We start from the raw sequence: 25,915 nt of genomic DNA on the forward strand, positions 1-25,915 counted from the left end.
AGTAAAAAAATAATTAATTTTAGACTTAGGCTCACCCAAATTCTGAAATGACTTGAAAGCACAACACAACAACAACAACAATCCTAATTAACTTGACCATCTCATTGGCCAGTAGCAGGCCCACACTTTCCATTGAAATCCTAATAGGTTTATGTTGGTCAAGATTGTTTTGATGTTTAAATATTGTATTGTTCTTTCATTGTTGTTGTTGTTTTGCACTACAAATAAGACATGTGCAGTGTGCATAGGATATTTGTTCGTATTTTTTTTTCAAATGATAATTCGGCCCCTCCATAGTCTGAAGGATTGTAGACCGGCCCTTTGCTTTAAAAGTTTGAGGACCCCTGCCCTAGGCCATCGGAGGCTCCATCAAACTTCAGTGATATTACCTAACACCCCAAAACAAACAAGGCCTTCTTCTAGTAACCCGGGCACCGCCGGGCCCCCAAGCTAGTATAATATAATGCCTAAATAACGCCCTGTCAAACTGCATGGATATGGCCGTGTCGATGGGGCCTCATTCAATGGAAGCCTTGAGCTTCCAAGGCCTGAGAGGAAAGGGGAAAACGGGGGCTCTCTCCAGTCGACTTGAAGGCAGTTAACAACAACAAGCGAAGGCAAACGATGCAGCAGGGCGATGAATAGGCTAGTGAGGGCGTCCTGAAAGCGGCCCTTAGTTCCCTGAATGAGGAGAATCCCTCAGGCCTCCCGACGCCATTGGAGGAGAGGCGTTTGCGTGCGGCGGCGAAAATGGCGGGAGGGGGAGTGTCCGCCGCTTCCCATCCGCGCCCAGAGGCCCTGCCGCTCCCTCCTCGCCTCCTCAGCGCCGGAATCCCGCCATAAGCAGGCGCAGTGGCCTGAGGCGCTCCGAGGCGGCGCAGGAAGGGGAGGCGGAGGCCGCTGGAGAGGAAAGGCCACCCTTCTCCCTCCTCCCTCGGTCCCGCCTCCTGAGGGCCTTGAAATAGGCCCGGCGAGGGCGGCTCAGAGCTGCACGCCCGCCCGCTTGGTTGCTCTTCCTCCTGCTCTGAGAAGACATTGGGACCACGGTAGGCGGGGAAAGGCTCTCCTTCTTCTCTCCTTAATGCCTGTGTTGCATCTGCTCCTGTTTCTGAGGCCTCTTTGGGCGCCAGCTTTTTATAAAGGGGCTTGTCTGGAAAGGAGGGAGGGAGCAAGAGGTGCATTTCCTTTGATTTGGTTGGAACTGGGAAGGCCTTTCGGGCTCATCCTGCCTTCCTCACAAGGCTGCCTTTTGTCAGGCCTCTGTTGGGTGGGTTTCCGCCAAAAAAGAAGTTTTGCAATCCTGCTTCTTGTGTCAGCGAGGAATTGAGGGCATTTCCTTCCCAAGACAGAATCCTGGCTGCCCGTTGGAATTGTCCTTCTTCAGTGATTCAGAGCCTTGTAGAGAATGATAATTTAGAAATCTGGGTTGCTGCGAGTTTCTCGGGATATATGCCCCTGTTCCAGAAGCATCCTCTCCTGACGTTTTGTCCACATCTGTGGCAGGCATCCTCAGAGCTTGGGAGGTATGTTGGAAACTAGGCAAGAGGGGTTCAGTGCAACATACCTGTCTGAACTTGTCTCCTTCTATGAACCAGTTCCTAGATTAAGATCTTCCAGGAAGGTCCTGCTCTCGGCCGCACCGGCCTCACAGGTGCCGCTGGTGGGGATGAGGGACAGGGCCTTCTCGATGGTGGCCCCATGACTCTGGAATTCCCTCCCGAGTGAGATCAGGTCTTGCCCCCCCCCCCCGACCTTTAGGAAACAGCTAAAGACTTGTCTGTGGAACCAGGCGTTCAGCCTATCATAGGAAAGACATTTCGCTCACATCTGTGGCAGGCATCCTCAGAGGTCGTGGTAGGCAACCTTTGAGGATACGCCACAGATGTGGACGAAACATCAGGAGACAATGCGTCTGGAACACCTCTATACAGCCCAGAAAATGCACAACAGCCCACTGGCCCTGATTGTTTCTTGTCTGGAATTCCCCTGTCTTCGGAGTGTTGCTCTTTATATACTGTCCTGATTGTAGAGCTTTTGTTAATACTGGTAGCCAGATTTTGTTCATTTTCATAGTTTCCTCCTTTCTGTTGAAATTGTCCACATGCTTGTGGATTTCAATGGCTTCTCTGTGTAGTCTGACATGGTGGTTGTTAGAGTGGTCCAGCATTTCTGTGTTCAACAAATGCTACATTCGGCAAAGGACAAGAGGGAGCCTCTCACCTCTGCAGGAGTCTACCATATACCATGCAGCTGTGGACAAGTCTACATAGGGACCACCAAACGCAGCATTGCCCAAACACGAATCAAAGAACATGAAAGGCACTGCAGACTAACTCAACCAGAGAAGTCAGCCATAGCAGAGCACCTGATGAGCCAACCTGGACACAGAGTATTATTTGAGAACACAGAAATGCTGGACCACTCTAATAGCCACCATATCAGACTACACAGAGAAGACATTGAAATCCACAAGCATGTGGACAATTTCAACAGAAAGGAGGAAACAATGAAAATGAACAAAGACGGGTTTTTTTAATTAAAAAAAAACACAGGATCAAGACAGTAAATAAAGATCATCACTCAGAAACGGGAATTCCAGGCATTAATACCATTAATATTTAAATTCTTTTTAATGTTTGTATATTTGTAGGTTTTAAAATGAATTGTATTGGCTTTACTGTAAGCCATTCTAAGTCTCTCTTTTTTTAAAAATAAAGACAAAGCAAGATAACAACAACACTATGTAACAAAATTTAAAAAAAATCTGTTCCTGGCTTAAAAGCATTATTTCCTGTTTAATTGTGTGGTACTTACTTTGAAAGTATTTGTTTTACCCCAGAAACTTCGTTTTTGTAGCTGCCACAAACTATGTTAGTTGACTCTTATCAGATACTCATTGGAAAACTACAGCAAAATGTTGCTGCAGGATATCCCACAAAGACAAAAGTTTTTTGCAATTTAATAAACTTTTTCCATATGTTCATGATAGAACCAATTAGAAAATAACATTTATGACCCAGGAACAAAGGTCATGTTGCATACTGTAATAATAAATGTTCTTTGTAACCTACCTCTCCCCTCAGGTTTTAAGTTACTGCAATGCTGAAAAAACTGAAAGAAAATTTAATTTGGGATGGTAGGAAACTTAGTAATAATAAACACTAATAAGTTACTTAGTACAGTAATAATAAATCCTGGTAAGTAAGTATACTTAGTTTAGTAATAATAAATGCTAGTAAGTAATACTTAGTAATAATGAATGCTATAAAGTCTGGTGGACGAATGGCATAAGCACTTTGCACTATTTTAAATTTTGTATATTGTATATTATAATTGTTTTAACTGTTTTAATGTGTATTTTATTGTACTATGGTGTATTGGCATAAATTGCCAGTCTATAAGCCGCCATGAGTCGCTGCGGGTGAGAAGGGCGGGGTAGAAATGCTAGAAATAAATAAATAAATAAATGCTAATCAAGGATACTTAATGATAATTACTACTAATAAATAAGGATACTTAATAATACTAGTAAGTAAGGATACTTAATAATAATAAGTCATGCATTTTATTGTTTTCTCTCTCCGCACAGCTCAAAGCAGGGCACAACACAGTTAAAACACATCACTATAAATACATATATTAAAATACGTAATAATAGTGATAATAAGAACTGTTATTTATTACCTGCCTCTCCTCTCAGCCGGGGGTTTTAAGTTACTGCAGTGCTGGAAAAAAATGAAAGGAAATTTAATTATTAAGTAGGATGCTTAATAATAATGAGTACTAATAAGTAATATAAGTAAGGATACTTATTAATAACAAGTGATAATTTTTTTTGGTTTCCCACCTCCTCGCAGCAAAAGGCAGGGCACAAAACAACAGATGATCATAAACATATATTAACATACAGGTAAATGCATTACTATAATAGTAGTAATAATATTTTTTATTTATTACCCACCTCTCCTGGAGGCAGGGCCCAACACGGTTAGAAACACATTATAATCTATGCAAAAGACCTATATTAAAATGTCTTTCTATAAAATACATAGATTAAAATAAATTAAGGTGGCAGTGCCCTATTTTTGCCTCTTCCCCCGTAGTTGCAGCTGTGATAGGAATCCCTCGTGTGTGCAGAGACCCACACATATTCATCCCCTAAAATGTGACTTATAACTCTAATAAAACGCTCCATTCTCTGAGAGTCCATGATCTGAACTGAGAATTTGTGCCTCACTCGGTTAGTAGCAGAATGAGCCCTCCTCCCTCTGCTCTTGATGCTCTGGATTTGTAACTAAGTAATTCTTCCATATAATATAATAATAATAATAGGCCACCCTACTGGGATCTGCGTGCATCATCTGAAAATACATCACACAGTCCTAAACGCTTGGGAAGTGTTCGACTTGTGATTTTTTGATACGAAATCCAGCATGTCTATCTTGTTTGCTGTGTCATAAAATAAAATAATAATAACAACAACTTTATTTATATCCCACCCTATCTCCCCAAGGGGACTCGGGGTGGTTTACAACAGATATAGGCGAACATTCAATACTGTGAGAAGCTGAACAAAGACAAAAAACAACCAACACTCTAAATCCCAAAAACAAATCCACATCTACATCAATACATTATACTGCAATATTACTAGTAACATTGGAGCCCATGGTAATGCAATAGGTTAAACCCGTGTGCTAGCAGGACCTCTGATCAATAGATCAGCAGTTCGAATCTGGGGAGAGTGGCTGAGCTCCCTCTGTCAGGTCCAGCTCCCCATGCGGGGACATGACATAAGCCTCCCGCAGGGATGGTAAAACATCAACATCCGAGCGTCTCCTGGGCAGCATCCTTACAGACAGCCAATTCTTTCATACAGAAGCAACTTGCAGTTTCTCATGTCACTCCTGATACAAAAAAACTAGTAATATTATATGTAATATATAATACACAATTCTCATATAATATATTATTATATTGTACTATATTATTATACCTATATATATATGTATATACACACACACACACACACACACACTTTATATATATATATATATAAACACTTTATTCTTATATCTTGCCACCATCGCCCAAATGGAACTCAGGGTAGCTTACATATGGGACAAAGTACCCATAGACACAAATGCAAACAATCCATCAAGCAAAAACATGATTAAAAAAATAACAAAACAGTTAAAAATACGAATTCAATAAAATAAAAGAATATAAAACAGCCGTTTAGCAATAGTGAAACCAGTTGCCATAATACAATGGGCGTACTATTGGTAATACACTACCAATACATTATACTACTAGTATTATATAATATATTGTACCATATTATAAGTTGTAATATATACAATATACAACATATTATATTACAACATGAATTATATCCTTAGTACAGTATGTGTCTTTTGATGTTTGGGGGAATCTCCAGAAGTGACAGAAATTTTAAATAATACTGCATTCTCCCATATTTGTTGTTGTTGCTGTGACCATGAAGTGGCTCTGATGTAGGGCAACGCTCTCCTAGAGTTTTCTTTTGCAAGATCTTTTCAGAGGAGATTTGCTGTTCCCTTCCTCTGAAGCTAAGAGATTGTGATTCACCTATGACAATCCAGAGAGCTTCCATGGCTTAGTGGTAATTTGATCTCTGGCCTTCTGGAATTCATTACTCATTATTGCTGAATCATTTATTAAGTACATTTGGGATCTGAAAGGAGTTGTGCAATATTTTATCCTTGCAACATTTCTGTGATGAAAGTTTGGTAGAGAATGATTCACTTAAAGCTACCAAGTCAATCTCATGGGTAGGTGAGGATTTGAAATCACACTCACTTGGGAACCTACCCACATAGGAACTCTGGATCTTTTTCTAGGCTCTGAAGGTTCCCTATGGAATTCTAAAGCAAAGCACCAGATGTCAGTTTTGCATGGGTGCTTGTTGTAAGACAAAATCAGTGTTTGCTTTTTTAGTCCTCCCCCCCCCTCCCCAAATGCGTTTATGCTGTAGTTGAGTCCATGGGTACAGAGATAAGGGACATTGCTGAGAAACCAATCCATGGTGTTCAAAATGCAATGTATTGTCATATTAGTCCACGAGATGTTAGGTGCCTAGAAGACCTAATATGGGTATACCATATATGCGCTAGACTCCCACCAACTGCAATATAATGAGTCATAGAATTAGAAGAGGTTACAGGACCATCTAATCCATCTCAGTCTTGTAAGATAGCCCTTTTAAATTAACCTTGAGAAAGTAGCCATCTAATCTCTGTAAAATCCTGAATTCACCATCTGCTGAAGTAGGGTATTCTGCTGTCAAACAGTACTTACAGTTTAATTCGGTTTTAATGTTTGTATATTTGTAGATTGTAAACTGTACAGAAAGGATTTTAATGTAAGCTGCTTTGAGTTTCCTTGTTGGAAGAAAAAGCGGGGTTTAAATAAACATTATTATTATTATTATTATTATTATTCAGTTGTAGTCTTTTTTCTTGTAATTTGAATTGATTGCTTTGACTCCTACTTTTTAAAGCAGCAAAAAATAAGCTTGTTCCATTATCTCTGCAGCAGCCTTCATTGCTCGGTCCTCTTCAGGTTTCACATACCCCAAATGAATCCTGCCTTACACTGTCTAAGAGTGGTGGGAGTTGCAGTCCAAGAACCTCAGAAGAGCAAAACATTGCCCACATACGCTCTATCAGTTTCTATGCTCTGCAATAGCAAAGAATAGATTTCTAGTGTTCAGAGTAGATGCATTTCTGACTACCAAGTACAACTAGGAGAGGGTTTTTCTCCATAATGTCTCAGTTAGTTTTCCAGACCATTTATCCAGAGCTTGGAAAAGTTATTTTGCGGGATATACTTTCCAAAATCTTCCAGACATAATGTCCATATGAGTTGGAAGATTCTGGAAATTGTAGTTCCAAAAGTAACTTATATATGGTCTAGGTTCCATAGGATAGAAAAGTTTGGATTGGGTAGATCCTTGGTCAAGCACTTCACGAGAATTCTTTTAAACAAAATAGCTGTAACTTTGAGCCCCCGGTAACACAGTGGGTTAAACCACTGAGGTGCTGACCTTGCTGACTGAAAGATCGGTGGTTTGAATCCAGGGGAACGGGGTGAGCTCCTGCTGTTAGCCCCGGCTTCTGCCAATCTAGCAGTTCGAAAACATGCAAATATGAGTAGATAAATAGGTACGGTAACAGCGCTTTATGCAGTCATGCTGGCCACATGACCTTGGAGGTGTCTCTGGACAATGCTGGTTCTTCAAGTTAGAAATGGAGATGGGCTCCAACCCCCAGAGTCGGGCAAGACTAGACTTAATGTCAGGGGAAAACCTTTATCTTTACCTAGCTGTGCCTTCTGACAGTTAAGGCATTTGCTCAAAAAGCAGATAGAACCAGATGTGATCAATTTAGCTATCAATGCTGGAATGCTGATTCATTAAATTCAGTCTACCTTGTGAGCTATGCCACAACAGAGTTGTTGTGTATAAACAATAGCTGTGCTTGTTTGAGGATCTAGTCAAAACAACCTCCAAACAAGTCAAGTTGAAGAAGAAATAATCCCTTGTAATTTAAAGTGGGCAGCTGCAGAAGGTCCAGCCAGTTTACAAAGCAGAGCAGTTCTGAAATTCTCACATATTTTGTATGTGTTGCATAGCAAATTCCTCTCCATGTCACCCATCTCACCATATTTTGTGGGAGCCAAAAGATAGAGCTGGGGGGGTGGTGGTGGAGGGGGAGCTACTTGCCAGTTGCTAATCAAGCTAATAACCAGTTGCTAGAGCAACTGGCAAAATCACATCTGGACAATACTGTAACATTCCTGGGGTTGGGGTTGTTGTGTGTCTTTCGGGCTGTGTGGCCATGTTCCAGAAGCATTCTCTCCTGACGTTTCGCCCACATCTATGGCAGGCATCCTCAGAGGTTGTGAGGTATGGAGAAAACTGGGGTTGCCATAAGTCAGTAAATTCCTGGGGTTGCCATAAGTCAGTAAATGACTTCAAGGTGTGTGCACGTGCACACACATTTCAGACTTAGAAGAGAAGGGAAATAGTAGTTGTAGTTATGTATGCACTAACTCTTTCTGTGCTCATATAAGCCAACCTGGATCTTCCATTGCACAACCTTCTTTCTCACATGGTTTACATCTTCTGGGAGGTTCAGAAGTAGCCTCTGAGTTTCTCAAAGACTCTTCACTTTTCTTAGTTGAGAAGCCTCCCGTGTATGGCTCCTTCAGGGGGAATAATATAGTGGAAAGGCTCTGCTAGCTGGTTCTCATCTAACTGACATGGCTTTTAAACCCGCCAAGTTGTGTGCTCTCTCACTCATTCATTTATACCAGAGATTACTTTTTTCAGACTTTAACTCCCAATTTCCTACCCAGCATCTTGTCTGACTTGAGGATTCTTAAACTCTTAAAAAGTAACTTTTCCGATCTCTGGATTACACATATACACAAATTCAGATTTTAAGAATTTCCTTGCTCAAATATAAGGCAATGTAACACGATTTTTGTTCCTAGGTTATAAATGTCATTTCCTAACTGGTTCTGTTGTAAAAACATAGAAAAGGTTAAGGTAAAGGTTTCCCCTGACGTTAAGCCCAGTCGTGACCGACTCTGGGGGTTGGTGCTCATCTCCATTTCTAAACCGAAGAGCCAGCGTTGTCCACATCCTACAGCAAATTTTGCTATAGTTTTTCAATGAATATCTCATAGAGTCTCAACCAATTCAATATAGTTTGTGACAGCTACAAAAACAAAGTTTCTGGAGTATAACAACTACTTTCAAAGTAACTACTGCACAATTAAACAGGAAAACATACTTTCAAACCAGGAATAGCTTTTTTTTCCAAATTTTGTTACATAGTGTAGCATGCAGGAATTGGTACTTTATGTGAGGAAGGAAAACAGTGCCAGTTGGATCTGTCTCATTCAGCACAACTCATGTCATGCCTTGAGTCCTATTTTGGCCTGTCTTTATTTTTCTATTTGCTTATTTCTTGCCTTTTCCCTATTAATGGGACTCAAGACATCTTACAAATTACTAAAAGAAATACGGATAAAAAACATAAGAAATCAATAAAATAAGTACATAGGTTGAGCATTCCTTATCTTGAGTTGCTTTAGCTTCACTGCTTGAACTATTGTAAGATAAGCTGCTCCAATTTTTATTTTTTCTTCTCACCAGAACTACCATGTTTGAAATCAAGAAGATCTGCTGCATTGGGGCTGGTTATGTAGGTGGGCCAACATGTAGCGTCATTGCTCATATGTGCCCAAAGATTAAGGTCACGGTGGTTGATGTCAACGAATCTAGGATCAATGCCTGGAATTCTGATACACTTCCAATTTATGAGGTAAATAATTTATTTAATAGTAATACATTTTCACCTTTCCCTTGTATTTGCCTTGTCATGTCTTGGTGCTTATTATTAGAAACATCTGCAAAAATGCATGCCTTTATTGAGCATGTGGTTGTTGTTAATCATATTGACAGCTCATTCTTCCTCCAGTGAGTTATAGGTGGCAAATATGGTGCATCCCATTTTACCTTTACAATTCCAAGTCAGCAAAGTAAGACGAGAAGGGACTCGCCCAAAGCGAAATAATAAACTTAAGTGAACTTTCTATACTATGTAAACACTGTTTTGTTGCCTAGAGTTTTCCTTGTTGACTTTGAACCACAGTTTTCTTGGTCTCATGAACACAATCCAAATTCAGTAGAGAAATTTGATCTAAGAGCATTGGGGTTTACTCAGCTGTCCAGTGGTGTTAAATTCTAATGCTGGCCCTATTATCAATATTGTGCCAGTGGAATGCTGGGCATAGTAGCAAATAATTTTGCAGCCCCTTTTAATGTTGGCCTATTGGTTGTTGTTTTCGAAATTGCTGCAGGCTGTAGTACAGGATCACACTGAATCTGTGTTACTTTTAAATTGTCTTTTGAAGAAACCAAAGCAAAACAGAAAAAGTGAATTCTGTAAGACGGTTTTATAATAATGAACTTTAAATCACTTGTTTTTTTGCTGAAGTTAATGACATGAATGCGTGACCCTTGTTAGCTTTATCTGTGATGGGAGTTTATCCTTAATGCAATCTAAACTGTAAAGTAATGTTGTGACCTTTGTGATAGTCCTGTAGCCTTGTTGTATCTTTCAGTTGAATTTTAACACAGAGTGTAAATTAGGAGTGGGAAATTTAGAATCCTAGAGCTGTATGTGCCTTTAAACCTAAATGCAAAGGCTCTCTGCAGGCAAACAAGAATACAATGGGCTGGAAGAGTCCTGTCTGGCATCTCTGCTATTGAGTATGTTTGAGGAAAGCACTGTAAGCCAACCACAAGTAGCTAAAATTACCAATTAAATTATTATCACCTTGGCAATATCTGCATAAGGCAGCTATGCTGTTTGTTTATGTATGACCCATTTTTAACACTGAAACTATTTGCTGGTTTATTTATTTTTTACAGCCAGGACTAAAAGAAGTGGTTGAATCCTGCCGAGGCCAGAACCTCTTTTTTTCTACCAACATAGATGATGCTATTAAAGATGCGGATCTTGTGTTTATTTCTGTAAGTAATTGCTGTTGTTTCTGTTATTTGCTATCAGGTTGGCAATGAATGAGACCCAGTCAGCAACAGCTCTGTAAATGTAAGGCTATGGGTTCCTTCATTGAATCAATGCATCTAACTTTCTCTTTTCCTACTGCTTTCAACTTAACTAAGCATTACAGTCTTTACCAGTAAGTCATGTGATCTCATGATGTATCCAAAGTATGCCCAAATTGGGGGGAATTTATGCCTAATTTGCCCTAGTAAAATTAGTTTCCCTCTTTAGCAATTTCTGGTATTCACAGAATTCTTCTCTAATATCACATTTCAAAGGAGTTAATCTTCTTTCTTCCAATGGTCATCACTGTCTAGCTTTCACACCCATGCATAGAAATAAAAATATTATGGCATGAGTAATTATTTGTCTTCAAAGTTCAAATCTGATCAGTATGGGGAGCATTCGGAAGTGGGAGAAAGGGTCTCTTATTTTGGCTGTCACAGTGAATTGCTCTCAACTGTTATGCATATGTTATTGGATGGGTAGTGAAGCAGAAAGGGAGTTTCAAAAAAGTATTTCTGTTTATTGTGGGATCCAAAACCATGGGGTCATAAGACTAAGCAGAAGTACATTTGCATAACTACAATAATTGTGTGCTGTTTGTATGCTTCTAAATGTCAGGATTTCTACAGAGAAAGTACAGAAGGAGTGTCTGAGGAATCATTGCCTTATTCCAGGGGGAAATTCACATTTTTTTTGTGCTTCTTTGCTCTGAAGAACGCTGAGTTTCAGTTCAATTACTCCTACTGCACATAGGATTTCTGGCAACCATCTAAGATGTGGATTTGATTATTTTTCATGACTTTACAGCAACTAATACCCTGTTTCCCCGAAAATAAGACAGGGTCTTATATTAATTTTTGCTCCCAAAGACGCACTAGGTCTTATTTTCAGGGGATGTCTTATTTTTCCATGAAGAAGAATTCACATTTATTGTTGAACAACAAAATGAACATTTATTATATACTGTAAAGTAGTTGTCATCACAAACCAGCATTACCAGACAAACTATGAATCCTATCAAGAATTTCTTGTTACTACCATTATTTACATGTACAACAATCTATGGTACCTCTTGCAATTTAGGTTTCACAAGGTTTCAACGCTGATTTCTCTCTATTCTAGTTTCAATGTAGTCATGAATGATGAATAATATAATATACTATAATAATAATATGATAATATAATAATAATATAATGATATACAATATATTAATGAGATAATATAATATAGGATATAATAATAACAGAAAATGATAATAATATGGTATTAATAGGATAATATAATAATGGGATATAATAACAGAATAGCATAATAATATAATAATAATAGGATAATAGAATAGAATAATAGAATGGAATAGAATGATATAAAATATATTAATAGGATAATATAAAATGGAATATAATAATAATAACAGAATATGCTAATAATAATAAAATAATAATATGATAATATAATAGAATAATAGTATAGAATATAATGATATAAAATATATTAATAGGGTAATATAAATGGAATTTAATAATAACAGAATAATAATATAATAATATGAAAATATAATAGAATAATAATATAATGATATAATAATAATAATAATAGAAAAATATAATATAATGATTTAAAATATATTAATAGGATAATATAATAATGGGATATAATAATAGTAACAGAATATGATAATAATATGGCAATAGAATAATAGTATAAAATAATCAGTTTCATGGCATAGGATAGGAAGATGAGAGGAGAATCCCAGTGCGTCCTGTACCTTTAAGGAGCAAAAGCCCTCTTCCTTCCCTCCCTCCCACCCTCCCTTGCCCTGGCTCCAGGAGCCAATCAGAAGCCTCTGGGAAGCAAGGCAGCATGGCCAGGAGGGAGACGAAGGAAGAACAGCGCAGTAGCAGCTACGGAAGGTTTTTCAAGCCTCGGCTGGGGGACAGGCAAGGCAGGGAGGGAGGGAGGGAGGCACAGAAAGCAAGCATTTTCCCTCCCTCCCTCCCTTCCTCCGGTGTGTGTATGAGTGCTGGTTCTGCCCGGCAGCCATGCTTCCCAATGGAACTCTGCTGCAGCCTTAGTTGCTAGGTCTTACTTTCAGGGGAGGCCTTATATTTGGCAATCCCCCCAAACCCCTGCTAGGTCTTATTCTTTGGGGAGGTCTTATTTTCGGGGAAACACGGTATCACAAAATGCTTTGATACCACAGCAGTCTGTTGTTCCTTCTAGTTCAATGTGGCTTGCATTGATTTACATGAATTTTCCAGAGCTTCAAACAGTTTCCCATTCCTGAATGGGGATTAGAAATTGAGTTCTGGGATTTGTAGTGCACAAAACATGCACTCTGTCACTGAGTTGCAACCCCTTTTTGGAAAAAAATTGCAACCATTGGAGGGGATGATCCTAATTTGATTTTCAGAATTATCTTGCATTTTAGAGTTCTCAACCTCCCTGTCATCACACCAAGGAACTTGCTGTTCTCAACAGTCTCAGAACTAATTTGCATTTTGGAATTGGAGATCTGTGAAGACACAGAGGCTCAGTACCTAAAATGCACTCTGAAAGCTGGTGTAAAGAAGCAAAATGTGTGAAATAGTAACTTTGCCTTCAGAATAAGAATCACACAGCACTGTAGAGGTGGCATGAATGGCCCTTTCATAAATGTTGCATGCGCCCATTGGCACTTGCTGTTAATCCAACTTGTTGGTTTAGCTAAAGGTAAAGGTTTTCCCCTCACATTAAGTCTAGTTGTGTCTGTCTCTGGGGGGGGGGGGGGGGGTGGCACTCATCTCCATTTCTAAGCCGAAGAGCCTGTAGACACCTCTAAGGTCATGTGGCCAACATGACTGCATGGAGTTTCGTTACCTTTCTGCCGGAGCGGTACCAATTGATCTACTCACATTTGCATGTTTTCGAACTGCTAGGTTGGCAGAAGTTGGGGCTAAAAGCGGGAGCTCACCCTCCCTGGATTTGAACAGCCAACTTTTCGGTCAGCAAGTTCAGCAGCTCAGCAGTTTAACGCACTGCGCCACCGGTGGCTCTGCTTGTTGGTTTACTGAAAGACAAATAGAAGGAAAACCTCTCTTTATGGGAAGGAGTCACATAGGCAATTTTTCTTGGGTGTGTTTCTTCACATAAATAGGATATAATTAAACTAAGAAGCCAGCTGGCATGCGGGTTTATGAAGTTATAGTCCAAAAAAATGAATATGAGTAACTGTGCTGGTTACATTGTATCATTGTAATATTCCCAAAAGCTCCATTTCTTCCATATCAAAGAAAAGCATAATTATTGGCAAGGGAGGGGGGGTCTCTGTTGAGATGAGACAGAAACACCAGAGTCCTTAAAGCTAGTAGGTGAGAGAGCAAGCTTGATCGGGAAGCATTTATAGTGGAGATGGGGAGCTGTGTGTGTGTGTGGGGGGGGGGGGTCTGAGGGCAGAAGCCCCCTTCCCTCATTTTACTAACCTCATACAGACATTTTATTAGTCACTTTTTAAAGTGTGCTTTTTGAGACCTTCCTAAAACATAGGGGAACTGTGATTATACAGAAAAATGGTCTTCTGTAGACATTTGGAAATACATTTGTGTGTATGTGTGTGAGGTACGAGTGGTCTGCACAAAAACACCTCAAGTCACATATGGTCCACTGGCTGTGTAATTCCTAATGTGGTCATGACTTATCATATGATCTGCTTTGGCCCCTACTCACACTATCTCTTTGCTCATCCGATCATTAACCTATCGTTCTGCCCTTTCCTCTCAGTTTTGCAACAATGCACAGGTTCACTCACTCTTTGCTTGATCTCTTTCCAGTTTAAAACTAATTACAGACTTCATTCCTCTCAGTCTTACCCCCCCCCCCCCCCACCCACCCACACACACACATGTACACACTCTTCCTCACCTTCACTAACTTATGTTTTATGGACCCGTTTTTCTCCCTAGTTGTGTTGGTCTACAATCCCAGAAGCATTTCTGGGAATAACAGATGCAGACAGTACCAAGTTGGGGAATGTAGTTCTGCATCTCAACAGAAAAATGGCAACTGTTATTTATTTATTTGTCAATTAGGTTAATACACCAACAAAGACCTATGGAATGGGAAAAGGCCGTGCAGCAGATCTTAAATACATTGAGGCTTGTGCGAGGCGGATTGTACAAAATTCAAACGGTTATAAAATTGTGACTGAGAAAAGCACTGTCCCTGTCCGTGCTGCTGAGAGCATTCGCCGCATCTTTGATGCCAATACAAAACCCAACTTAAATTTGCAGGTAAGATTGCTGCCATTTTGACAGGGGATGGCATTTTATCTTGTGGACATATCTCAAATCCATCTTTGGTCTTTGCATGCAGGTTTTATCCAATCCGGAATTCTTAGCAGAAGGTACAGCAATCAAAGACCTAAAAAACCCAGACCGAGTATTGATCGGTGGTGATGAGACTCCCGAGGGCCAAAAAGCTGTCCGTGCCCTGTGCGCTGTTTATGAGCAGTGGGTGCCCAAAGAGAAAATCCTTACCACAAATACCTGGTCGTCTGAACTTTCCAAACTGGTTAGTATTATTTCACATTCTCACATCAGAGAAGTAAATAAAGTATCAATTTAGCAGTATTGGTCCTTTATCTTGTGTTAGCTTGTGGCAAGTACTATAACAAATAAGTTATATTTTCAACCATTTAGATGATTTCATATTTATTTTCTGTACTTCATGGAAAAGAAGTTTGCCACAGAGAGCACTCCAGAAAAACCTCTATCTCCACAATAGTTTAAAAACCTTTAACCGTTCACTAAGTGCTGTTCTCTTAAACATAAAAGTCTATCTCCACAAAACCTTAAAGGCTAGAAACCTGTTTTTGTTATATATTTATTAATTATTAATTAATGATAAATAAAATACACATTTCATAATTTTCAAGCAGTGCAATCATATATCACATGTTTGATAGTGTGGGATTATGGCTGTGATGTTGTGGCCATTATATTCTTGAATGTATTTATATGCTAAGGCATCAAAGTTCTGCACGGTGCAGAAAATACTCTACTTGTGTGTATCTGAAAGTCAGAATTTTCTGTGATCCAGTTTCTAGCATTTTCCTGTTCCCATTCAGATGTTGCAATTTCCTTCTTGTGCTTGGCTATCTATTGCCCATCAGATTTGTTAGTAGAAGGTAGCATCTTGAGGTTGTTTTCTCTTCTTTCCATTCTCCAGGCAGCTAATGCTTTCCTTGCTCAAAGGATTAGCAGCATCAACTCCATAAGTGCCCTTTGTGAAGCAACAGGTGCTGATGTCGAAGAGGTTGCAAGAGCCATTGGAATGGACCAAAGAATCGGAAATAAATTTCTGAAAGCTAGTGTCGGTAAATAAGGAAAACTTACTGCTTTGGATGTGATCCAGTAACTGCTTTTAGACCAAGGATGTCTAGCTCGTGGTCCTTTGAATGTTGCTGGACCAGTTGTTATAAGTCCCAGCCAGCATGATGATTGGTCAAGAATGATAGGAGTTGTGGTGCAACAACATTTGGAAGCTGCAGATTGATAAGCTCTGCATTTGTCAAAGGATTGTTTGCATCAAAGTCCATTTAAAGTGACCACATTTTCTCCCATCACTTTGCCAACATATTTAAGCACATTCTAAATGTGTCTTCTTTTTAAGCTATACAACTTTTTATATATCCAGATGTATCTAGAAACAGTTTAACATTTGAGACACCAACATGTGTTGGCAGTGTAGTTAGATACAAAGGTTTTACTTGAGTTGGTAGTGACTAAAGGTTTTGTAAGTGAATGTGAAGTAATCTTTGCAACTGAAGGTATTATTTCATAATCTTTGGAAGTGAAATGTATCTAGGGTAACCGTAATAGGGTCACAGGGGAGCATAGGTCAGGTAAGAGAGTTTTTTAACCCTTCCAATATTGTTGGACAGGAATTCCCATCATCCCTAGTTAAAGTAGTCTGTGGTGAGAAATTATAGGAATTAGCATTCAATAGCATCGGGACTATATATTCCTTCACCCTGACTAGGTAATAGTAGGGAGAAGGTGAAAGCAGTTTCATTTACCCAAGCACTTGGAATAACACGAAAACCACATGCCCTTGTTTCCTATTAGTAAGAGACTTTGGATATGTATTTATTTAGTATTATATTTATTTATATCCTGTTTTATCTTTCCCAGAGGATGCTATGCTTGGATCCCAAGAACAGAATGTGGCTTTAACTTTGATCAAATAAACTACTGATTATATTGAAGTTTAAGTTTTATTATTAAGATCATTTTCCTTGTTTGCTTGTGTTTATTTATTTATAAAGAAACAGTTGTTTTTTGGTCCAAAGTAATGCAAAGAAATATAACATGCAATTGAAGAAAGTTTTCATTTCGATTTCTTTATGGTTATACTTTCAAATCATTAGAATAAACAAATGAATTAGATTGTAGACTTCAGTTAGACAATCCTATTTTTGTTTCATTAGTATTTAGAATATTCTATGGAAGGAGACTCTCTATATACTGAAATATTTTAAAAGGTCCATTTTAGAAATTTTGATTATTTAACCTTAAAGTGTGAACTTTAATAACTTGATAGGAAGTACACATCAGTCTGCTGTGGGTTCATTCATCTGAGAATAAGCCCCTCTGAACTCTTTGAAGTGTAATTTGTAATGAATAATGCATAGGGATCAGGGTGCCAAGATAAATCGTTGTGGTGCAGACTGAATTTTGAATTTTTCTTCCTTTCTCCAGGATTTGGTGGCAGCTGTTTCCAAAAAGATGTTCTGAATCTGGTTTATCTTTGCGAGGCTTTGAATTTGCCAGAAGTAGCTCGTTACTGGCAACAGGTAAGAACAATTACAGTAAAAATTGTTCCCTTGCAAAATATCACTAATCCAAATGTTATCCTACTCTGTTAGCAAGAATCTGAATAGAGCTGAACTGATAATGAATCTCTCTCTTGAAAGTCAGTCCTCCTTTCTGCCTCTTTAGCACAACTGTATGTGTCCACATGCACATGGTGAATAGGTAGAGTGATGTGAATGTGTCCTGTTCAGGGCACTGCAATTCAAAAAGGATATAGATTAGCTGGAACATGTCCAGAGAAGGGCAACCAAAATTATCAAAGGTTTGGAAACCAATAACCTTTCCACACAGCCATATAACCCAGAATATCAAGGCAGATAATCTACAATATCTTCTTTGAACTGGATTATCTGAGTCCACACTGCCATATAATCCAGTTCAACGTGGATTTTATACAGCTGTGCGGAGGGGCCCCCAGCCTTATGAGGAGTAGCTTAGGGAGCTTGGAGAAAAGAAGGCTGACAGGGGACATGAGAGCCATGTTTAAATATTTGAAAGAATGTCACATTGAAGAGGAGGCAAGCTTGTTTTCTGCTGCTCTAGAGATTAGGACAACACAGAGCAATTGATTCAAATGGCAGGAAAAGAGTCCACCTAAAGATTAGGAAGACTTTCCTGATGGTAAGAGCTGTACACAGCAGATCAATCTGTTTTATTTGGCCAATCTCTTTAAGGAGGAAGTTAATTCAGAGGAAGCGAGTAGCATCTAGACTCATAATGGCAGAGAGTTTGGAGATTTGGCAACTGATTGATCTGTCCAGGAGCAATTTGGGTTCAAGGATGCAGTATTGATATTTGGCCTTGAGGAGCTTGGTGCTTGTTGTGCTGGAGTTGACACCAGTAGTTACTGAGGTTCAGCCAATGATGGAAGCACTAACCATTGCATCGGCTACCTTCCTAATACCCTCCAGATACGTTAGACTACTGCTCCTGTGATCCCCAATCCTCATGAGCTTGGTTCATTAGAATGATGGGAATTGTAGAGCAGGACATCTAGAAGGGCTGTAGATTTGACAAGATTGTTAAACAGAGACATTTGGAAACAAGATGCAAGAGCTAGATCTTATCTAAATTTCTCAGCTCACTGTTGTGGTCTTTCCTCATTCTTCTTTTTCATCTCTTGCCCACACAATTATCTTGCATGTAGCATGTGCTAATAGAAAAAATACACGTGTAATTATTTTGAACTCCATATATATCTCTGTATCTGTGTTTTTATGAATTTTTCTTAGTATGGACAGTGACAGGTAACATCCAGTGACTACAAAACAAGAAAATTCAGTGGTTCCTTCCTTGTATCCTGTATAATTTGCAGGTGATAGATATGAATGACTATCAGAGAAGAAGATTTGCATCTCGAATAATTGACAGCTTGTTTAACACTGTCACAGACAAGAAGATTGCTATTTTGGGATTTGCATTCAAAAAAGACACAGGAGACACAAGGTAATACAAAGTGAAAATAATTAACAGTTGTAAAAATTGCCTACTACCTGGACTGTTTCTTGCTTTGATTTCATCAGATTGCAGTTTTTAAACAGGGGACACCTAAATCTTGTACCTGGGGTGGAATATAGTGTTGGGGTACACTTCCATGTCCTTATATTCTCAAATGGCCCAAAACCCTTCAGGGTCTCTTTATCCAATCTAACACTGGAAGGAAGGAGATCGTTCAACAGGTTTATTTGATCAAATCACCCTGCCAGGTAAACAAAAGAAAGTGCCACACAAGACTGAGACACAGTTCAATTTTTTGTTCTATACTTTGAACATGCACACAGGCTATTTTCTCCAGTTTGTGTCTCATCTCTATCCTTGTTCCCTTCTGGTGCCAGTTCTTTTCAGTATTTCTGTGCCTGCTTTTCCTTAGTAACCCCCTCTTGCATCCCCCCTCCTGCGCCTGCTTGTTATTAGGCATTTCCTTTTTGAACTTTCCCCTTGTTTGAGTTCTGTGCTTTGCCTGATAACTTTCCACTCCAAGCCTCCCCTAGTCCTGGCTGATAGTTCTCCACTCCAGGCTCTAGTACCTTCAATATCGTAGTCTTCATTCCCTTTCTAGTGTTTATCGCCTTTCCATTAGCCCTTTTGCTGGCTTTTCATTAAATTTGCACACTTCTTTGCTATATGGCATCTGGTATTCTGCATGAGGGAGAACGTAGAGAAGCTGAAGTATTAAAGAGTATATGTTTCTTAATGTTTGATGAGCAAAGAGTAAATATTCCTGCCTGTTGCTTCATAATTGGATAAAGAAAGAGATTCTTCCTGGCCTGTTAAATCAGAGAACCTTTATTATTCGGTCCAGCTTAATTGATTCAGTGATCTCATTTATCTGTCATTGCCTCTAGCTTTGAAGTGAGTTCAATGCCCACTTGCAGCTGACTGCAAATCATCTGGTTGGGGTATTGCACAACCACATTATGTCTTTGTGCTGTGAACCCCATTACAGACTAACAGTCTGTTGGGGCAAGAAACCATCCAGTTGAAGGCCTAATTGTGTGTTCATTTGTAATTAAAATTGAACTTGTGCAGCCAAAGTCAAACATTGCTTGTATAAGTTGGTGTCATGAAAGATCAGTCTGGACACAAGTTAAAAGTAAGATTAGTTAAATAACTAACAAATCAGTACATTTTAAAGCAATAAACACTATCTATTCTAAAACTATTGTATCTAATGAAGTAGACTTAGTCCGTAAATATTAATGCTACTTGCTGCTTTCTCCCAGTGAGCCTCAAAGATGCTCTGAAGTCCTTTTGCTTTCTAAAACCAAATTTATGTTTATGTTGTCATTGTTTTATATGCTTATGTATTATGCTTTCTATGTGTGCAGCACTTTGGAGTGATTTTGTGAGCTGTGTTGTTATTGTTATTATTAAACAGTTTGATAAATTACAATGTTAAAATTAAAGTAATATAAAATCAAATACATATATACATTGGATAATGTCATTGGACTCCAATGGAAAATCCAAGGATGAAGCATTAATTTCGGTGCCTGATAGTGCTCATACTTTCACAGAGTGCATTGCTCTCATTGGTGGAACACAGAATGGCTGTACAGCAATGTATGAATGCTCCGGAACTTACATTTTACTCCTATCCATTTCCCCCAGACTTTCACAATGGCACCTATTGGAGAGTTTACCATATTTTAAAAACCCTATGGAGTTGGTTAGCTTGAGAGAGTGACTTTTCCAAAAGTTAGCTTTATGGGTTTGAGCTCAGGATCTGAATCCACATTTCTTTCCATTAAGTACAATATAAAACGTTCATATTGAGATAATGATCCTGCATCTGTAGATCGGTATTGTAAGACTATAGCTTCTCATGTTAAACTGCAATTTCCATCAGTCCTATCCATCCTAGCTATGGTGTAACATGAACTGAAACTGTAGTTCAGTATTGTCCAGATCGTGTCCCTTGCTCTACAAAACTTACTAAATCATATACAGTAGGACATAAATATACTTTCTTCTATTTTTATATCTGTTTTGTACATTCAGTCAAGGCTGTTGCATTAGGCAGGAAAAGGAGGGCAATTCATTTTCCAGTTACCTTTTACCTGCAGAGGCCTTGCCTGTATTTTTATAGCCTTAAGGATAAAAGATCATTTTGGTGCAGTGACTCAGCAATGACAGTGTTTCAGCAGCTTCACTATTTAACCTGTTAACCTTCTGTTAACCATTAAAATGTTCATCGTGCAATATGCCTTTTGAGAAATGCACACTGCGGAGTATAGGACTTCACGTGACAGCACAACTGAATCTGTTGCATTTGTTTATATTCTGTATTTTTTTTCTAATAGCTATTCCTCTTTCAGTTCAGGATGCTGCTGCTTTGCATGCTTCAGATCATAATATAAATAATCCAATCCCTTCCAAAGAAAACAAGTGCACCATCTATTTCCTGAGGAGTGTAGCTTTCAATACCTATGATCACAGCTATGTTTTGAAATTAGCAAGCATACTGTTAGGGCTACATCTCCTGATTTTGCAGTGAAATCTATGCATGTTTACTTAGAAGGAAGTCTGTGTCCAGTAAAGCTCATGTTTTAGTGAATGTGTTTAATGTTGCAGATAGATTAACATTTCCTTGCAGTTTGCCTCCTGCCCACCTGTATCCCAGGTGTCATCTTATGTTTTGTTATTACTGAAAGTATTGAACTACTAACTGTATCTCATGGAGGCTTACCAGCAAAAAACAAAAACAATACCCTGTTCAATTTCTTCTTAGAGAGTCTTCTAGCATCTATATCAGCAAGTATTTAATGGATGAAGGTGCAAAGCTTCATATCTATGACCCTAAAGTAGTACGGGAACAAATCATTCTGGATCTTTCTCATCCGGGTGTATGTGAGGATGATCAAGGTGAGTGGAACTTCCTGTTACTATGTTCCTTAACCTCTTGAGAATGCTGACAAGTCTCTGTTTACTAGAAAATATTTTTAGAGGATGGATGCAGGACTTGCATGCTCAATGTGGCTAGATGTCACTCAAGTGTGTTCTTTTCCTTTCTGATTTTCACTGCAGTGTCTCGATTGGTTACCATAAGTACAGACCCCTATGAAGCCTGTGATGGAGCCCATGCCCTTGTTATCTGCACAGAGTGGGACATGTTTAAGGTAAACAAAATGGCCTATAAAAAGCAAAAAAATAAGTGGCATGCGATAGTTACTCTTGTCACTGAAACAATCTCTGGGGTCCCTTGCAGGAATTGGATTATGAGCGCATTCATAAAAAAATGCTGAAACCAGCATTCATCTTTGATGGCAGGCGGGTCCTTGATGGTCTCCATAACGAGCTGCAAGTCATTGGCTTCCAGGTATTTTGATTCATAATGAGATCCCTCATAGAATTGTTGACTTGTATGTTTGGAAATAACCCTAAAGTTTCAGTATTCAGTGAAGTAATCCACAATAAAAACATCTCTAACAGATGGCCATTCAAATTCTGCTTAAAATTCTTCAGTACAGTGCACTTCTAAGGTAGCCTGATCCACTATCAAAACAAGTTTGCCTATTAGGGAAGCTCTTTTTATGTGTAGTTGGAATCCCTTTTATTTAATAAAATTTAAATCCATTTCCTTGAGTCTGCTACTCAGGCTGGTAGAAAACCAGCTTGATCCATCTTCTGTGTGACAGCTCTTCAGATATTTGTTCTTCACAGGATTTTGTATCCAGAAATGTATGTTCTGTGACTGATGATGATGATGATGATGATGATATACTTTATATTCTGCTCTATCTCCTCGAGAGGACTCAGAGCAGATTACAGAACACATATATGGCAAACATTCAGTGTCGTTGTACAGTTAACAAGGATAGATAATACATAGACTAAACTGTCTATTCTGTTGGTTCCCTTTAGATTGAAACAATTGGGAAGAAGGTATCTGCAAGAAGAATTCCATTTGCATCTTCATCTGATATACCAAAGTTCAGCCTGCAAGATCCCCCGCTCAAGAAGCCAAGAGTATAAGTTTTATTTAGTGTGTAAGGATAGTAACAAATACAGCCATGTGAACTATAAACCAGCATGATTCGGCAGGGGAAAATGAGCACAGTTAAGTACGGAAGTACTTTTTATATCAATGGAAGAATGAGATGTGTGCTTATATGTCCCACATTGAAATCAATATAACTAAGCTGTGCTTAACTCTGGCTGCATTGTGCTCAGTGTTTCCTAACTTTCACACGAGTAGTATGATTGTATCTGGGACATTTCAATCCAGAATTTTATAATCTATTTTTATATCATTGAAGTAATAAATGGTACAGTTGATTGATTTTCATAATGATTTTTATATTTAAAAAACCATCCGCTTCAAATTTCAAGGCTTCTACTACGAAAGGTTGACAAACTGCACTTTAGCATTTTTATGGCACATTTTCGAATCGAAAAAACTCATAGGATCTCCCCATTCTTTTTAATATTCTTATACTACGAAGCATTGTTATTGTTGAAACTTTTAATTTGACTCTCATTGGGGCGAGGGCAAGTTAACGAAGGACCATTTGTTCTGTTAATAAATGAATGCCAGAGTTTAATTGTATGTTTGTAGTTACTAGGGTGAAAAACCACCTGTAACTCTACTCACGTTGGAAGGCAGCTCAAAACAAGCTGGTTTTCAAGGCTTTTGGGGAGATAGGCTACATTACAGTTTAAAGAAGATTCATGTCATGTTTTTGCAAAAGAACAACTTCAGTTTGAGATACGAGGGCAATCCACAAAGTTAATTACGTTTTGGAATTAAAAATTAACAACGTATAGGAATAAATATTATTATATTAACTTTGTGAATTGCCCTCGTAAATGAATAGGTTCTTTGGTAGCTAGGAATCAGCCACTTCCTGAAGAATTGGCTTTAATGTCCCTGAGTTTGCTTCCTCGCAGAGGGAAGGCAAGTGGGTAAAAATGTCAGATTCTTTTTCAAATCATCAGATGGAAAGTATAGTTGATATTTTGGCAATTAAGCTAGGGATATCAGGGAGAATGGTCCTGTCCCCAAAGTTAGTGGTTGTACAGGTTGTTAGGATAAGAATCTGGTCTGCTGGCTCGAACCAGCCTTCTCCGCACTCTAATGTATGGATTTGTTCCTGATCACTACTTTAACAGATTAACAGTGCAATACAATCTGTTTGCACACTGGGACACATATGTCTCAGTGTGCAAACAGATATGTTTCAGTGTGTTCAGTGGGGCTTACCGCTATGAAAATGGATGTAGGACATAAATATGAGAACTGGATTAAATCATTTCTAGATTTCTGTAGTGACTCTGAAACATTAGCCTGACCTATCTGATTACACTTTTCCTAATTTTTCTCTCCTTCTTAAGATATGCACAATATGTCTTATCAAACTTGTTTCATAGGAACTGTTACTTTTAAACAGAGAGCTGCCAAAGTCTTTGCTTCTTCTCTGCTACCAGGGTCCTGAGCCAGAAACTGGCATTCCCATAAATTCAATGTGAATAGGTAACTTAATTCCCACCGTGCCATTGACTATGCTGCCTAAGGCTACACATTCCCCCCAAAGCAAGATCGATATTTGACATTGAACTTTTTTCTGAATGAAGCAATGACATATTTTGGACCATCGCACAATCGTCGTTTGCTCACTGCTATACTGAAGCTCTGAGTTGATGTTCAATGTTATAGAAGGAATTGTTCTGTATCTTTAGCAGAACAAAACTTTGTCATATTAATAAGGTTGCTACCTCACTATAATTACAGAAATTGTTTTTTAAGATCATTGGTATTCATCATCTGTGTTCAGCATTATTTTTTCCATGTACTAATATGTTTAATTAAAATCTTTTTTGAGATAACAATTTGCACTGTCTTGAGTTTTGTAATAAGCTGAGTAACCAAAGCCAGTCTGCTCTTTCTTGAGCATAGATGTTTTGCAACTCTTGCTAAATAGCATTAATATTGCCAATGCATTATTGATTTTTGGAGGACATTGTTTCTCTTGAGATCCAGAAGTGAATTGGCACTGTTTTCTAGTGCAAAACTATTAACCACTATCTGTGTTGCAGTGGTTCACCTAACGTAGAATAGGCCATTTGCGGTCCTCCAAATGTTGTTAAACTGCAACTCTGTTAGACTTCAACACTTACTAGGCTGATATGTTTTGATATATGATATGTTTTGATATATGATATGATATGATATGAAAGAAGTGACAAGTGGAGTGCCGCAGGGCTCCGTCCTGGGCCCGGTTCTGTTCAACATCTTTATTAATGACTTAGACGAAGGGTTAGAAGGCACGATCATCAAGTTTGCAGACGACACAAAACTGGGAGGGATAGCTAACACTCCAGAAGACAGGAGCAGAATTAAAAACGATCTTGACAGACTAGAGAGATGGGCCAAAACTAACAAAATGAAGTTCAACAGGGACAAATGCAAGATACTTCACTTCGGCAGAAAAAATGGAAATCAAAGATACAGAATGGGGGACGCCTGGCTTGACAGCAGTGTGTGCGAAAAAGACCTTGGAGTCCTTGTGGACAACAAGTTAAACATGAGCCAACAATGTGATGCGGCTGCTAAAAAAGCCAATGGGATTCTGGCCTGCATCAATAGGGGAATAGCGTCTAGATCCAGGGAAGTTATGCTCCCCCTCTATTCTGCCTTGGTCAGACCACACCTGGAATACTGTGTCTAATTTTGGGCACCACAGTTGAAGGGAGATGTTGACAAGCTGGAAAGCGTCCAGAGGAGGGCGACTAAAATGATTAAGGGTCTGGAGAACAAGCCCTATGAGGAGCGGCTTAAAGAGCTGGGCATGTTTAGCCTGCAGAAGAGAAGGCTGAGAGGAGACATGATAGCCATGTACAAATACGTGAAGGGAAGTCATAGGGAGGAGGGAGCAAGCTTGTTTTCTGCTGCCCTGCAGACTAGGACACGGAACAATGGCTTCAAACTACAGGAA

The 25,915-nt window shown here is 38.9% G+C and overlaps 1 protein-coding gene across 1 annotated transcript; it reads left to right on the forward strand.

Annotated features, from left to right (window-relative positions):
• The first annotated feature begins 783 nt into the window (after positions 1-783).
• ugdh (UDP-glucose 6-dehydrogenase) lies at positions 784-24,809 on the forward strand. Its single transcript, XM_062981681.1, has 12 exons — positions 784-1,046; positions 9,206-9,374; positions 10,487-10,588; positions 14,697-14,897; positions 14,980-15,177; positions 15,835-15,982; positions 17,367-17,461; positions 18,796-18,926; positions 21,712-21,845; positions 22,008-22,099; positions 22,189-22,299; positions 22,845-24,809. The coding sequence occupies exons 2-12, from the start codon at positions 9,213-9,215 to the stop codon at positions 22,953-22,955; spliced, it is 1,485 nt and encodes a 494-aa protein (XP_062837751.1). The 5' UTR covers positions 784-1,046; positions 9,206-9,212; the 3' UTR covers positions 22,956-24,809.
• Positions 24,810-25,915: the final 1,106 nt, after the last annotated feature.

This window comes from Anolis carolinensis, chromosome 5 (assembly GCF_035594765.1).
Source record: "Anolis carolinensis isolate JA03-04 chromosome 5, rAnoCar3.1.pri, whole genome shotgun sequence".
In the NCBI taxonomy this organism is placed as follows: Eukaryota; Metazoa; Chordata; class Lepidosauria; order Squamata; family Dactyloidae; genus Anolis; species Anolis carolinensis.